Consider the following 13,168-nt stretch of genomic DNA (forward strand, 5'->3'; position numbering starts at 1 on the left):
TCTACTCAAAGTATCACCTTTAAACAGTTACAGGTGACAAAATGCTGCTCCTTTGATGGTGCTGGATTGCAGCTCAAGTAAAAATGGTGATTTGGCTGCTGAGTTTTTAGTATGGTCTTGGGTGTTCCAGATTTGAATTTTATGTAAGACTGTAAGGTGAAATTTGGTAACTGGAGAGGGGTGAGGTTACGTGTACAAACATTCTCCCATTGTCCACAATGGATATATTTCTACCCCTGGGAAATGCTGCCCAGCAAACACTTCCTGCCGTCTGAGTGTGCGCCAGGCCTGGGAGGGAGGTGGGACGGACCACTGTCCCCAGGAGGATCACTACAGTAGGGCGAATACACTTTGCCTAATCACCCAGGGTCCCTGGTGATTCAGACATGGTGTCCTGCAGGAGCCCCATTGGTGCAGAGGCTGGTCATATGTGACAATGGGGGCAGAGCTGAATGTGCCCTGGCCCGGCTGTGAGCCAGGAACTCTCTAGACTCAGAAGTCAAGTCCTGAACATGAACATAAAAGACCAGGGCCCCAGAGGGCCCATAAGAAGGAACCAGTTTGTACTTGCTCTGTGGTTAACAAGCACTTTTTAAGCAGCAGGGAACAAACACATAGCAAGACATGTGAAGAGCTTTGCTATATTTCTGAGGTTAAGACTTTGTCCTTTGTCCTCTGGGAGTGTTAAGCAAATAAACAAACAATAAAACCCATAGTCCCAAAATGGCAACACTTAACTTAAAAGCTTGAGTCACTCCACCAAGACTTAATACCTAATCCAAGTGCAATTGCAACCCCCAGAAGAGTAACCTTTAACCTGTCACCTAGGGAATTTCCTAGCCAGCACCAGGTACTTTCCTAATTGACCCCTTCCTTCCCCATGAAGGTGACCTTGCCTAAATCAGTGGACTCCTTGCTAATAATCTTCTTTTTTCCGCCCCCTGTCTGTTGTTAAAATATTCCTTTCCTATCCTCCTTTGGAGCTCCCGTCTAAGTGCTAGATGAGATGCTGATTCACACATTGATTGACGAATACAGCTACTGGATCTTTAACATTTACTTGGTTGACTTTTTGTTCTATAACAGGTGTGGTGGAGGCAAGAGGATCCGAAGTAGACCCACAGGGGCATTCGGAGACAAGGCGAAACACAGGGGTGGTCACTGTGAGCCCTTTGAGTTCACCGTCCTCCTCACCGGTTTCAAGGGCTGCGGGTGAGTTCCTCTTGGTTCGAAGCTCCCCTCTCCTTGCCTTCGGACTGCTGATCTAATGGGCCTTCCTTTCCAGGACAGGTCAGCTTGGGCTGCAAGGGTTATGCCCAGAGCCCGGTTGAGCCGGAATGTTTATCTGGAACCCTGTGGAACTGGCCTATTTGGCCAGAGCCCAGCTGGGCTGGCAGAAAGGTGTGCCTGGAGCCAAGCCCCCAACCTTTCAGACCGCACTTCCCCTGCTAGAAAAGTCAGCAAGGTTCCAAGAGAATTGTTGGTGGTGCACACGGAGTCTTGTGTCCTGAACGCAGTAACATCCAAGTCTGAGACACTGAGAGCAGCTGTCCTGACAAATGCGAACAGAACTAGAAACGCAGCTCTTGGGTCAATCCAGAGTTCCCCTGTCCCTTCACCCAACCCCACACTTCTCCTAGTCCTAGAAAAGGGCTTATAGATGGTTGGCTCTAGGAAAGCAAAGTCCTTCTTGCAGGAACCTGCATTCTTTCTCTGTCCTCAAAGTGATCCATCTGATCAGGTCCTTGAAATGTAAACACAGCCCACAAGTGCCTGGGACTGAGGGAAACTAAGGGAAAGAGGTCTTTTTAAAATACAAACTGCTAAAGGGCTCCTGTGCCTAAACCCTGGCTCAGTGTCCTTTGTAATTCCAGGGACACATACAAACCTTAACACTTTCTCCATAAATGTCTCCATGAATGTCAGTGACCCCAGGGTCTTTGCAGCGATCTGTGTGTCCACAAATACACGTCGTCAATGTGAGACATTTTTCTCTCTGGAGACATTGTCAAAATTGTTTTACAAAGAGCTCTATATTTCTTTGGTTTTTAGACAAACACTTGTGAGGACTGGGCATTCTAGACCTCTCAGAAAGGGAGAAACTATGCCATGCGCGTTTCAACTTCACGTGTCGGGCCTGTGTCTGGTTGTTGTTTAAGCAAAGCAGACATCTTTTTAGAATTGTCAGCACTAAAATTAATTAGAACTTTCATGTGCCTGGGTTTACTAAAATTCAAATAAGTAGATGGGATCTCAGTTACAAAACGTTTAAAAAAAACAGCTTGGGAGAATGACAGACTTTGATGTTTCATGAGTTTTTGTTTGTTTGTTTGTTTTTTAGTATTTTTATTTTCATTTCAGTTAGTTGGCACGCAGTGTGGCTCTAGTTTCAGGAGTACAATCCAGTGATTCAGCACTTCATAGGTCACCCTGTGCTCATTAGGATGAGGGCACTCCTTATTCCCATCGCCTATTTAACCCATCCCTTCCCACGCCTCATAAAGTTTTTATGGGTAATTTCAGCTCAACTTTTAGGAACAAGTAACTTGAATAGATGTAAATAAAATAAAAATTTTTAGATAAAGTTGTAAATAGTTTCCCAAAGCTTTGGGGGAACTAAAACCTTAAAGTGTTGCTGAGTGAGGTCACCTGTTAAATTACGTTAAATTCATTAACTATCTAGATTATTTCCAAGTGTGATAAAATAGTCAATTATTAGGGCATCTGGGTGGCTCAGTGGGTTTAGCGTCTGACTTTGGCTCAGGTCATGATCTCACGCCTCATTAGTTCGAGCCCCGCATCAGGTTCTGTGCTGATGGCACACAGCCTGAAGCCTGCTTCGGATTCTGTGTCTCCCTCTCTGTCTGCCTCTGTCTCCCCTGCTCATATTGTGTCTCTGTGTCTCTCTCTTAAAAATAAATAAAAACTTAAAAGAAATAGGAAATTATTTTTTATTTCTTTTGTTTGAAGTTTATTCATTTATTTGGAGAGAGAGACAGAGCACGTGAGCGGGGGAGGGGCAGGGAGACAGAGAGAGAGAGAGAGAGAGAGGGAGAGAGAGAATCCCAAGCAGGCTCTGCACTGCCAGCACAGAGCTGAAACCCAGGAACTATCATGACCCGAGCCAAAGTCAAGAGCTGGACGCTCAACTGACTGAGTCACCCAGATGCCCCATAAATAGGAAATTATTAATTAAGGAACATAGGTTTATCTCCTTTTGGTTTTCTTAATGCAGAGAAACTGAAGATACTTTTGGGCCTGCTGGTAAATGTACTTTGTGCTTTACTGAAAGATTGTTTTATAAGGAAGCAGATGTTTCTAGGAATTATGAAATGTATTCACAAGTTCGCCAATCCAAAGGATGCTGTTTGACAGTTCACAACTGCTTCCTTATTAACTTTTGTTAAAAATGAAGGTTTCCAAGAGTTAAGAATTCTGATAAATTTAATGAAGACTACTGGAAATAATAAGGGAAACAACCCAGAAAGCAAAGAACATAAGGTGTGTATTTTTAGCAAGGAAAAGTCTGATGCATGGAGTTATTTTTTGAGAAAAGAAAGAAAGAAAAGAAAGGAAGAAAGAAAGAACAAAAGGAAGAAAGAAGGAAGGAAGGAAAGAAAGAAAGAAAGAGAAAGAAAGGAATTTTCTCCAAAGGGAGGCTCATTTAAAGAGGGTAAATTCAGAGGGCGCCTGAGTGGGTCAGCTGGGTCAGCATCAGACTTCGGCTCAGGTCATGATCTCAGGGTCGGTGAGTTCAAGCCCTACATTGGGCTTTCTGCTGTCAGCACGGAGCCCACTTGGAATCCTCTGTCCCCACACCTCTCTGTCCCTCCTGGGCTGTGCTCTTTCTCTCTCTCAAAAATAAATAAACACAAATAAATAAATAGATAGATAGATAAATAAACAAATACATAAATAAGGTAAATCAAGACAAGTTCTGAATGTAAAAAAGAAAGTAGTAAAGATTTGCAAACATGGGATATTTGGAAAGGAATGTTATGTGTGGTCAGGACTGACTACTATTGGCATGAAGAATTTTCAAAGCAAAAGTAAGCTGATCCCGGGGCACCTGGGTGGCTCAGTCAGTTAAAAGACTACTCTTGGTTTTGGCTCAGGTCATGGTCTTAGGGTTCTGGGTTCTAGCCTCAAATTGGGCTCCAGGCTGGCAGGGTGGAGCCTGCTTGGGATTCTCTCTCTCTCTCTCCTTCTCTCTGCCCCTCCCCTGCTCCTGCTCTCTCTCTCTGTCAAACAAATAAACAACAAAACAATACAAAACAAAAACAAAACAAAACAAAAAAACCGAAACAAAACAAAAGTAAGCTGATACAGCATTAGAATTTGGTTTTCTCTCTGTCCAAAGGGCTAAGGGTTTTGTGGTTTTTTGCTTGTTTTCTTTGGAGTTTGGTCTGCTTAGGTCTCTTTAACCTGAACATTCCAAAGGATTTGTTAAACTAATTTGGCTTACTTGATATGTTAACGGGGAGCATTGTCAAATAAATATTCATACTAAGTTTTCTTTACAGTGTATTTATAAGATTGTGGCACTTGTAGATAAAGTCCATTCTGGTTCTCCAAAGAAAAAAAAAAGGTGACCTCTCACGCCAGACTTGCTGTCCTAATGACCTTGTACCATGGCACCAGTGTGCTTCTGAATCCGAGAAATCAAGGTGAAAAAACTGGCAGTGTATTCAAGAAAGAGTTGGAGTTGAGGGAAAACCAAGACAGTCACTTGGTTCTTTCTGACTCCCTGACAAACCCTGTTTTTCTTGCTTTTTTTTTTTTTAGTTTTGTGTTTTCACTCTTTCACCCACCATGAGGCATTTAAGATGGCTTGAATTATAAACAGGCATCAGTGGTAAGACTTAAATAATAGTACAAAATGACTTATCCTGAGTGTCTAACCTGCTAGGTGCATAATCTTGGAAAAATTGTTTTTTGTTCCAAGAGCTTCAGACCTCCTCCCTGGGGACCCCTTGAACACCTGCAGCCGGACTTCATGCCACTGCCACTTAGTGCGGGCTGTCAACACGCCCCGGTTATTGTTTGTACATTTCTGGAAGGGTTGAAGCCTTTCCCTGCCGAGAGGCTGATGCCCTCCCTGTGGCGAAGACACTTTTAAAAAGTGGGTTTCCCCCTTGGGGCACATCTTCTGTGATCTCCAGGGACCAAGGCTCCTATTTTAGTGGGCAAGTAATAGGCGCCTGAAGGAAAACCTTGCAAACTTTTTGGGATTCTCTCAGTGTACAACCTTCTGCTGATCCTTTCTGTCCTATGCTAGCCTGTCCAGAGGGTGTACGTCTACCCTGTCTTCTGCTCAAGCCTGTCACCACCAGGTTACGGAAGCCTTCTTAGATCACAGTGCAAAGGATCCTGTTGGTCACAGTTTAAAGCCTGGGGACTAGGTATTTTAGACACGTCATCAGAGGAAGACAGCCCTCGAACCCCCAGTAGAAGAGGGACCTTACCCAGTGCTCCTGCTGTAACACTAAAGGTATGGAGCCTCGGGCACACATCACACCAGTACCCTTTCTACCTGATGCCAGGTCCTGCCCAGACGCTGGACATTTCTGAATCAGATGGAGACAAAGTGAGGTAGCTCACCAATGCACGATGATAAGAGATTTTTATTTATCGTTTTTAAAGTTTTTGTTGGAATTCCAGTTAGTTCTCGTGTAGTGCTATATTAGTTCCAGATGCGCAGTATGGTGACCAAAGCCACTGTATGGAAAAGAAAGACATTTAAGGCAATTTAAATTCAGCTTTTGAGAATATTTTAACATTTAACGTAATTATACTAACAGTTTCCTTCTTGGGATTTACCTGACAGTTTATACCTCAAACCCATCTTTTGAAGAGTGACAAAATTAGATTGTGTGGAAGACATACAATTGCACACCTGAACCACGTGTGTAGGGACAAGGACACATTGAACAGAAAAAGGATAAATCAAAACAACCTCATGACTCTCTGCATCCACCGGTCAATGAACTTTGTAAAAAAATTTTTAACGTTTATTCATTTTTTGAGAGACAGAGAGACCCAGGGCGTGAGTGGGGGAGGGGCAGAGACAGAGGGAGACACAGAATCCAAAGCAGGTTCCAGGTTCTGAGCTGTCAGCACAGCGCCTGACGTGGGATTTGAACTCAGAGATGTGAGACCATGACCTGATTCAAAGTCGAACGCTTAACCGACGGAGCCACCCAGGTGCCCCACGGTCAATGTACTTTTTAAGGAATTTTGTCTTTGTATGTATGTTGGATGTTTTTTATTTTGGTTGTTTGTTTTTGTATTGTTTTGTTTTTATACTCTAGATAAATACAACCCTCATCTCATGTTTTATATATTCAGGCAGCTATCGATGTGACTTGCCTATCATCCTAACCCTGCAGAAAGTACACCCAGATCCTGAGCTTCTGTAATAAATGGTCAGTTGGTAAAAGTAACGAGGGTATCCGGAAGAGATGATATATGAGAGTCCACGATGGTGGACTTAGGTTTGATTTGTATGGATTGTTGTACAAGGGACGTTCCACACGCTGTAGCTCATCTAACCCCCCACCACTGTCCCTGAGTGCCGGCTCTGCCCGTCACTGGTATGATTCTCAGCAAAGTACTTATTGACTCTAAATCCTATTTCCTTGCGCATAACATGGAGTCCTCCAAATCCAGCTCATGTCAGTGTCACCAGGATCAGATGAGGTAACGCACGTGAACTTTCACAGAGTGCCTGGCACAGGAATAACCATCTAAGGGTACTGGCTTTCATTAGCCTTGTTGTCATGTCCACAAACACCTCCACTCTAGAAAATCATGTGCGGGACTTGCGGTTATTGGGGTGTGCGTGATTTGGAAAAGTAAGGCTGCTTCCGTTTTTACATGGGAAATTGACCTACACCAGCCTCCTTCCAACGTGTAAGATTCTGCTGTGGATTCTCGGGTTGGACGATATCGTTTTGGTGGCCACGCTTCATGTGAGTGGTGTGTGCTCAGGACTTTACAGCAGCCACTGTTTCTGGATGTTTTTCCATTCAACAAGTATTTACAGAACACCTACTTTGCCACAGGCACTGTGCTGGGAGCTGTGAGGACAGAGGGAAAACAAGATATAGTCTTAGATATTACTCCCCAGTTGTGAGGAAGAAAGAAAAAAAATTCATGAACTTCAACATCTTCCTGCACAGAAATACAGTATATGAATTGATCTACAAAGAATTACAAGGAACCAGAGCAACATTTCTGGAATTGTGGGCTCCTATTTGTAATGGTTCTTTCTTATCTGTTGACAGATTCTATCTATCTGTGTATCTACCTATCTGTGTATCTGTCTCTCTATTATCTATCTCTCTATCATCTATCTATCTATCCATCCATCAAACCATCCACAGTACAGACATGAGTCAAATAATGGAAATGAACAACAGAATAATACTTGCTCTCATTTCTTTTAGAGCTCGCTGCTGTTAACTACACAAAAGCTTCTCTGAAAGATGAAAATGGTAAGTTTTGTACTTGTTTCCTGTATGTTAGGCTACAGCATTGTTTCCTCCCGATCAACTTAACTTTTGAACTTCTCTGGCTTCGGGTAGAAGCCTCACAATGGCAGGATCTTGCAAAATAGACTGAGTGGTAATTTAAGTCAGTCCATCATTTCCCAGGAGTCGTCTTCACACAGTAACTGCTGGCTTGGGAAGGAGAGGCCTGTAAAGTAGGGGTGCAGTGAGGGGCTCTGACGTCTGTTAACGCACTTCATGCATTTCTGTGGCCTTTGTTTCTACTAACTGAGGAAAATATACTGTTGCTTTAGTTTTTTTTTTTTTTTAAGTCTCTATTCTTGCTGGTACTTAATAAATGATGCTGAGAGGTTCTTGGACAAAAGGCATCGTGTTACTGTCAGTGCATTTTGTTGAATTCTCTTAACACTCACTGTGAGTATTTCATTCCCATTTTGCCCCTGAGGACAAGGAGCTGAGATTAACTACGTCCCTTGTATCATGCCACACGGCGAGATCCGGGCTTCACCCCAGGCTAGATGAATCAAGACTTCATGCACTTACTCAGGTTTCATTCTTCCTCTACATCCCAAACCCAAGGCCCTGAGACAGGCTGCACACCTGGGGTGGGTGGGATGGCAGGACTTCGCGTGCCAGAATACAGACTTACACCCCAGTCTTAATTATTTATTTGCAGGAATAGGGTTAGCTTATTTACATTTTCTGAGCCAACCACAAATGACACAAATAACACCCAGCTCAGTTATGGAAAACACAAGGCCCCCTATGTGGAGTGTCTTGCTTCAGGTATCTCATTTAGCAGCCACATAATAAGTACTTGTGAGTGCATTCTAAGTATAAGTAGTAGTTCCTGGCTCTTTCTCCACACATATGCACAAAGGAAATGATGAGGACCATTGGCTCTAGTCCTGCTGATTTGTCTTCATGTCCAATATCAAGGGGCTCCTGGACTCTGGCTACTCGTCATCATCCTCCTTATCATCATCCAACTTTACATTTATCCATAATCATTGGGTGTCTTGGGTATTCATTGCATGTGGAGATCCAGGATGACAGAGTAGCTGAGAATGCGTCCTGAAACAATTGAAATCTGGGATTGAAATCTGGCCTCTCGTACTTACTAGTTGCATGAAATCAGGCAAATTGCTCCTCTCCCTGTCCTCAGTATAAGAAAATGGGAATGAAAGTAATAATCTCATATGTTATTGCAAAATTAAAGAGGATTAAGGCTTTCTAGGCAAAGTTCTCAACTGACATTTAGTTTGTGGTTAATGGATATTGCCTAGTACTCTTACATAGGGACATGCTGGGGATGAAGAAATGCTCAAAGCTATCTATCACCAATGGTTCTTCCCCCTTGGGTTCATGAATTACAAACACAACCATCGTTTAGAATACTTTGGAATATTCTAAGTGAATTTCACAGGTTTTTTACAGACTTGGTCGGCAAACTGGATTCTGAGTAGTCTTGGGGGTGGTGTTAGTGGTGATGGTGGTGTAGATGTTTACTCTCCAATTGTACTGGTGAGAGAGTCACTTCAACCCAGGACATCAGAAATGTGTGAAACTAACCGATGGCTTCTTTTAGACCCCCGACAGGTGCAGCTTGTGAACACCTCTGCCTACTACACCTACCTCCTCCTTGTCATCAAGAGCATGGTCTACACCGTCATCATCGCCATCTGTCTGCTTGGGAGACCAGAACTCTGTGACAATGGGAAGAGTTCCTAACCCATGGTGGCACCAAGGGTCCACTTTTCTCCATTGGCTATTGTCACTAGAAGAGTCTGCTGGAGATATAGCGGGGCTTTCTTTCTGCGTTTGGGTTATTTCAGTTCGCATGTTTCTTTTTCTATGTGTCATCATTGCAGAACAGGTTTACAAACCGCTAGGCAGACAGGACTTGTCACTCTGCATGGAGAACAATTTCTGCCATGACTCAGGGATGGGGACGGGGGGCATCCACGGGGGCTTCAGTACCTCTCTATCCTTCACATCCGCCAGCTCGTCAGCAGTGCAGCACCCTCGCCTCTGAGTACACTTGGCGTGCAGCTTCCATAGAGCTCCTGGGGCTCTGTATCCAGATAACTTCCTGGAGGCCTTTTATTTTACATTTCTGGAAGCTGCCATCTTTGCTACCTGAGTTTTGTTATGTTTTTCATAATAGGCACAATAAAAACAATCACAAGTCTACTTTTGCCTCTGTGGACATTCATTTGTTGAGATCTGAGTACAAGGTAAGGGACAGCATCACAACTGAGCCTTCACATTCAGCGTTGATGTAATAATGGTCAATTCCACATTTCTAACTCTTTCCCTGAGAGAGTCCTTGTTCCGGTTAGGGTTCTTTGGGGCACTGGCCCCTGGGGAGCCCCAGCCAGTGAAGGTGCCCAAGTTATTTCTCCTTCCATGTCAGCAGATTCAGACTCATTTGTTTTAAGACGCTCTGCTGGATCACAAATCGCGTGACTGGCAGATGTGTTCAAACTTGTACCCGTATTTCATGGGCACCATGTTTCCTGAGAGCTGTACCAACTCTGGAAAGGGAGGGTGGTGGAGAGGTTAAGTGCGTGGACTCTGAACTCCAAGTGCTTGGGCTTAAATCTTGGGTCTATAGCTATTTGAACTCTCTGTGCCATAATTTTCTCATTCTAAAATGGAGTTACAGTGACCTGTCTCCTAGGTTGTGTGGACGACATAATTATGCTGGGCACATGCAAGTCCCCAACAGCATCAGCATCCACTGTTGGCAGCTCTAGTTTAGAAAAAATCGAGAACGCACATGCACACGCACACACACTAACAAGTATGACACTCATTTCTATGTGTGTGTGTATTGCTACAAACATGGGTGCAAAACAAAACGTTCAGGGTGTGGTAGGCGGGGAAAAATAAAGTGATTGTATATGTTCTGTTTTCATTAATGAATGCATTTAAAGCAAAAACGTTTATATATTAGAATGAAAACAATGTCTCATTTCAAACTGGGGAGGATTTTTGTTTATTTACAATCACCTTCTGTTTGGTGGGACAGGAGATTTCTGAAGCAAGTAGAGATTCCCAGTTGGAACCTACGTAAGACCCACCAGATACAAGGAAGCAAAAATTTAATTTTGATCTACTCCTTGAGTCTCAAGAATTTGATCAGACCTCCTTAGGACAAAGTCTCTACATAGAGATCTGGAACTGATCTGGAACTGTTTCTGCATGTGGAAAGCACAGAGGCAAAGGGGAGACTAGCAAATGATCCAGAGCCGTGTGGGCTGATTTCAGGGCCGGGCACTCCTAGCCAGTGTCCCCTGTGGCTTCCAATCCTCAGCCCCTCCCTTCCCCAACCCGACCTGGGCAGCCCTGCGGGCTCTGCTCTGCACTGGCAGGTGCAGAGAGGGGGAGGGCGGTGGTGCAGGGGACAGTGTGGGGGCAGGAAGGGCCTGGTGTTTTGTTTTCTCAGGGTTTTTCTGGTCTATTTGCTCTGTCAAATGTGGTTGATTCGTGGAAAATGCTTGAATTCAAACCGGCCCCTACTGGTTGGAGCTGTGCAAGTGGTGGCTGGGGTGCTGCATGATAAATTAAGGGCAGTTAAACCACAGCCAACTTTGCTCACTTCCAAAAGGTCACAGCTAATGAAAGAAAAATCCATCTGCACACACGCATATGATTGCTGCCGAAGATATTCTTATTCTGTGGTGAAGGGTCCCTATTTTATACCAAGTTCATTCCAAGTAGCTGCTACCTGAGTTGGGAGTCTTACGAACAGGACTGTTGAGCCGCTGTACTTTAGTCCTCTTTGATGACACTGTTCTGAAGGAAGCAGAATGCAGACTTCTTGTAGCCCTAGCCAATCCTGACATTCCACGAAGAATCTGCACTTTTCAATGGCATGTGATTTACTGAAACCCATGTCTTTTAGTCTTATTTCTTGGTGTAGACAGGCTGACACAAGACCAGTGCCCATGAATCTACTAGCACAGGTAGGCTGTAGATGTTCAACAGAGAGGTGCTTCTTTCATCACAAGAACACAGACATATGGAGGTGCTGAGTCAAGTGTGTAATTGAATGTTGACTCATCCAAGTCCCTCTACAGGACAAATGACTGTAGAGTCAAGCTTAATTCGAGCAAGCTTAATAGAAGACAGGCACATCAGCTAGGTGGGATGGGGGTCCAGCAGAGGAAGGCTGTTCAGCAATGTGAACACAAAGAGCAAGTGTCCCCACCCCTGCTCCACTGGAACATGGTACAGAGAGGGTGCCCAGTCCTGAGACCCAACCTGACCAGTCCCTGGGGAAACAAAACTCTATTGTTGACGTCAGTGCTTTAGGCTTTCAAGGTTTGACTTCACAGAACATCTCACCATAGATTTCATTCCTCTTCTTCTGTGCTTGGGCGCTAACCTCTGGGTGAGCCTTGGCTTCCATGAACATGGGCCACATACTACTGGTTCAGCCTACCTTGTGCGGGACTGAGCTCTGTCTCAGGATAAATTATACACTGACCTGCAGCATAGGCATCTGTTGGCCTGTTATATATGAGACTCCACTCCTGAGACAGGAAAATCTAAGTGTGACTATACCACTGAGTTGTTTAGATTGAGTCCAAATTCTAGAATCTGCAGACCCTCCTCCCCTTTTCTCCACCATAAAAAGCTCTTTCTGGTTAGGCCTCAGGGTTCCACACCCTTTCTGGTGGCACTTCTGTCATTTGGTTCATTCTCAGAACAAACACAGATGGAGTTGATCTGACCTGCACGATGCACATTTGACCTTGTCATTACATTCCATGGTTATTTCCTCAGGAAACATCTCTGACACAAGAATACTTGTTTTCCATTACGTACATTTTCCCTCTAAAAATTAGAAAAAACTTTAAACGTCTGAGAGCAGAAAAATATGTTAAATAATTATTTTATTTCCGTGAAATATTCTATATCCACTTAAAATTATATTTATATCATTTATACATCACAGAAAATTATTCACTTAGGAAGGAAAATCAAATATGCAATAAAAAAACGATATATTGCATAGGAATATATTTATAAAAATAAAAACATAAATACGTCCATGCAAATCAGAAAGACAAGAAGAAAATAACCAAATGGCTTCAAGCATGTCTGCATATTCCGAAGTTTCTGCAATAAAGTGACTGTATTATTTTTAAATTATCATTTTTAAAACAACGTATACTTACATTGGCAGTATGGCCACCATAATGGGAAATTACAAACAAAAAATGAGCAGGGGAAAAAATGAAACTGTCAACACGGGTGTGGCTGAATATTTCGAAGGGCAGTCTGTGATTGTTCTACAAACACTTTTACAGAAAGTATGTATTAGTCTCAAAGTCAGGGAAGATAAAAAAAAAAGTTGTCATGAGAAACCAAGGTACAGGTTAGGGATAGAGCCTCCTCATGCACAAAGGAAGCAGCCTGCCTCATAGCTGCTTTCCTCTTGTCAGATAACACACCTCAAACAACACATTTTTTTTTTTCCTTCTGAGAGTGTCTGCCTGCTTTAGAGCCAAGAACAAATCTGGCACTGGAGAATGAACAGAATCTTAAGAAAAGATTGCGTCCCACATCTTAACCTCATACATGTCACACAGTTCAGGTGACATTTGTGGTGACATAAATAGATAAAGGTATGGCTGTTGGAAGCC

At 43.5% G+C, this 13,168-nt stretch overlaps 1 gene segment (V, D, J or C); it reads left to right on the plus strand.

The window, feature by feature from the left end:
• The window catches only part of LOC115508737, a 31,316-nt gene extending 21,612 nt beyond the window's left edge, over positions 1-9,704 (plus strand). The window contains 3 exon segments of the C gene segment in view: positions 1,087-1,212; positions 7,449-7,496; positions 9,100-9,704. Coding sequence covers positions 1,087-1,212; positions 7,449-7,496; positions 9,100-9,242 — 317 coding nt within the window.
• Positions 9,705-13,168: the final 3,464 nt, after the last annotated feature.

This window comes from Lynx canadensis, chromosome A2 (assembly GCF_007474595.2).
Source record: "Lynx canadensis isolate LIC74 chromosome A2, mLynCan4.pri.v2, whole genome shotgun sequence".
In the NCBI taxonomy this organism is placed as follows: Eukaryota; Metazoa; Chordata; class Mammalia; order Carnivora; family Felidae; genus Lynx; species Lynx canadensis.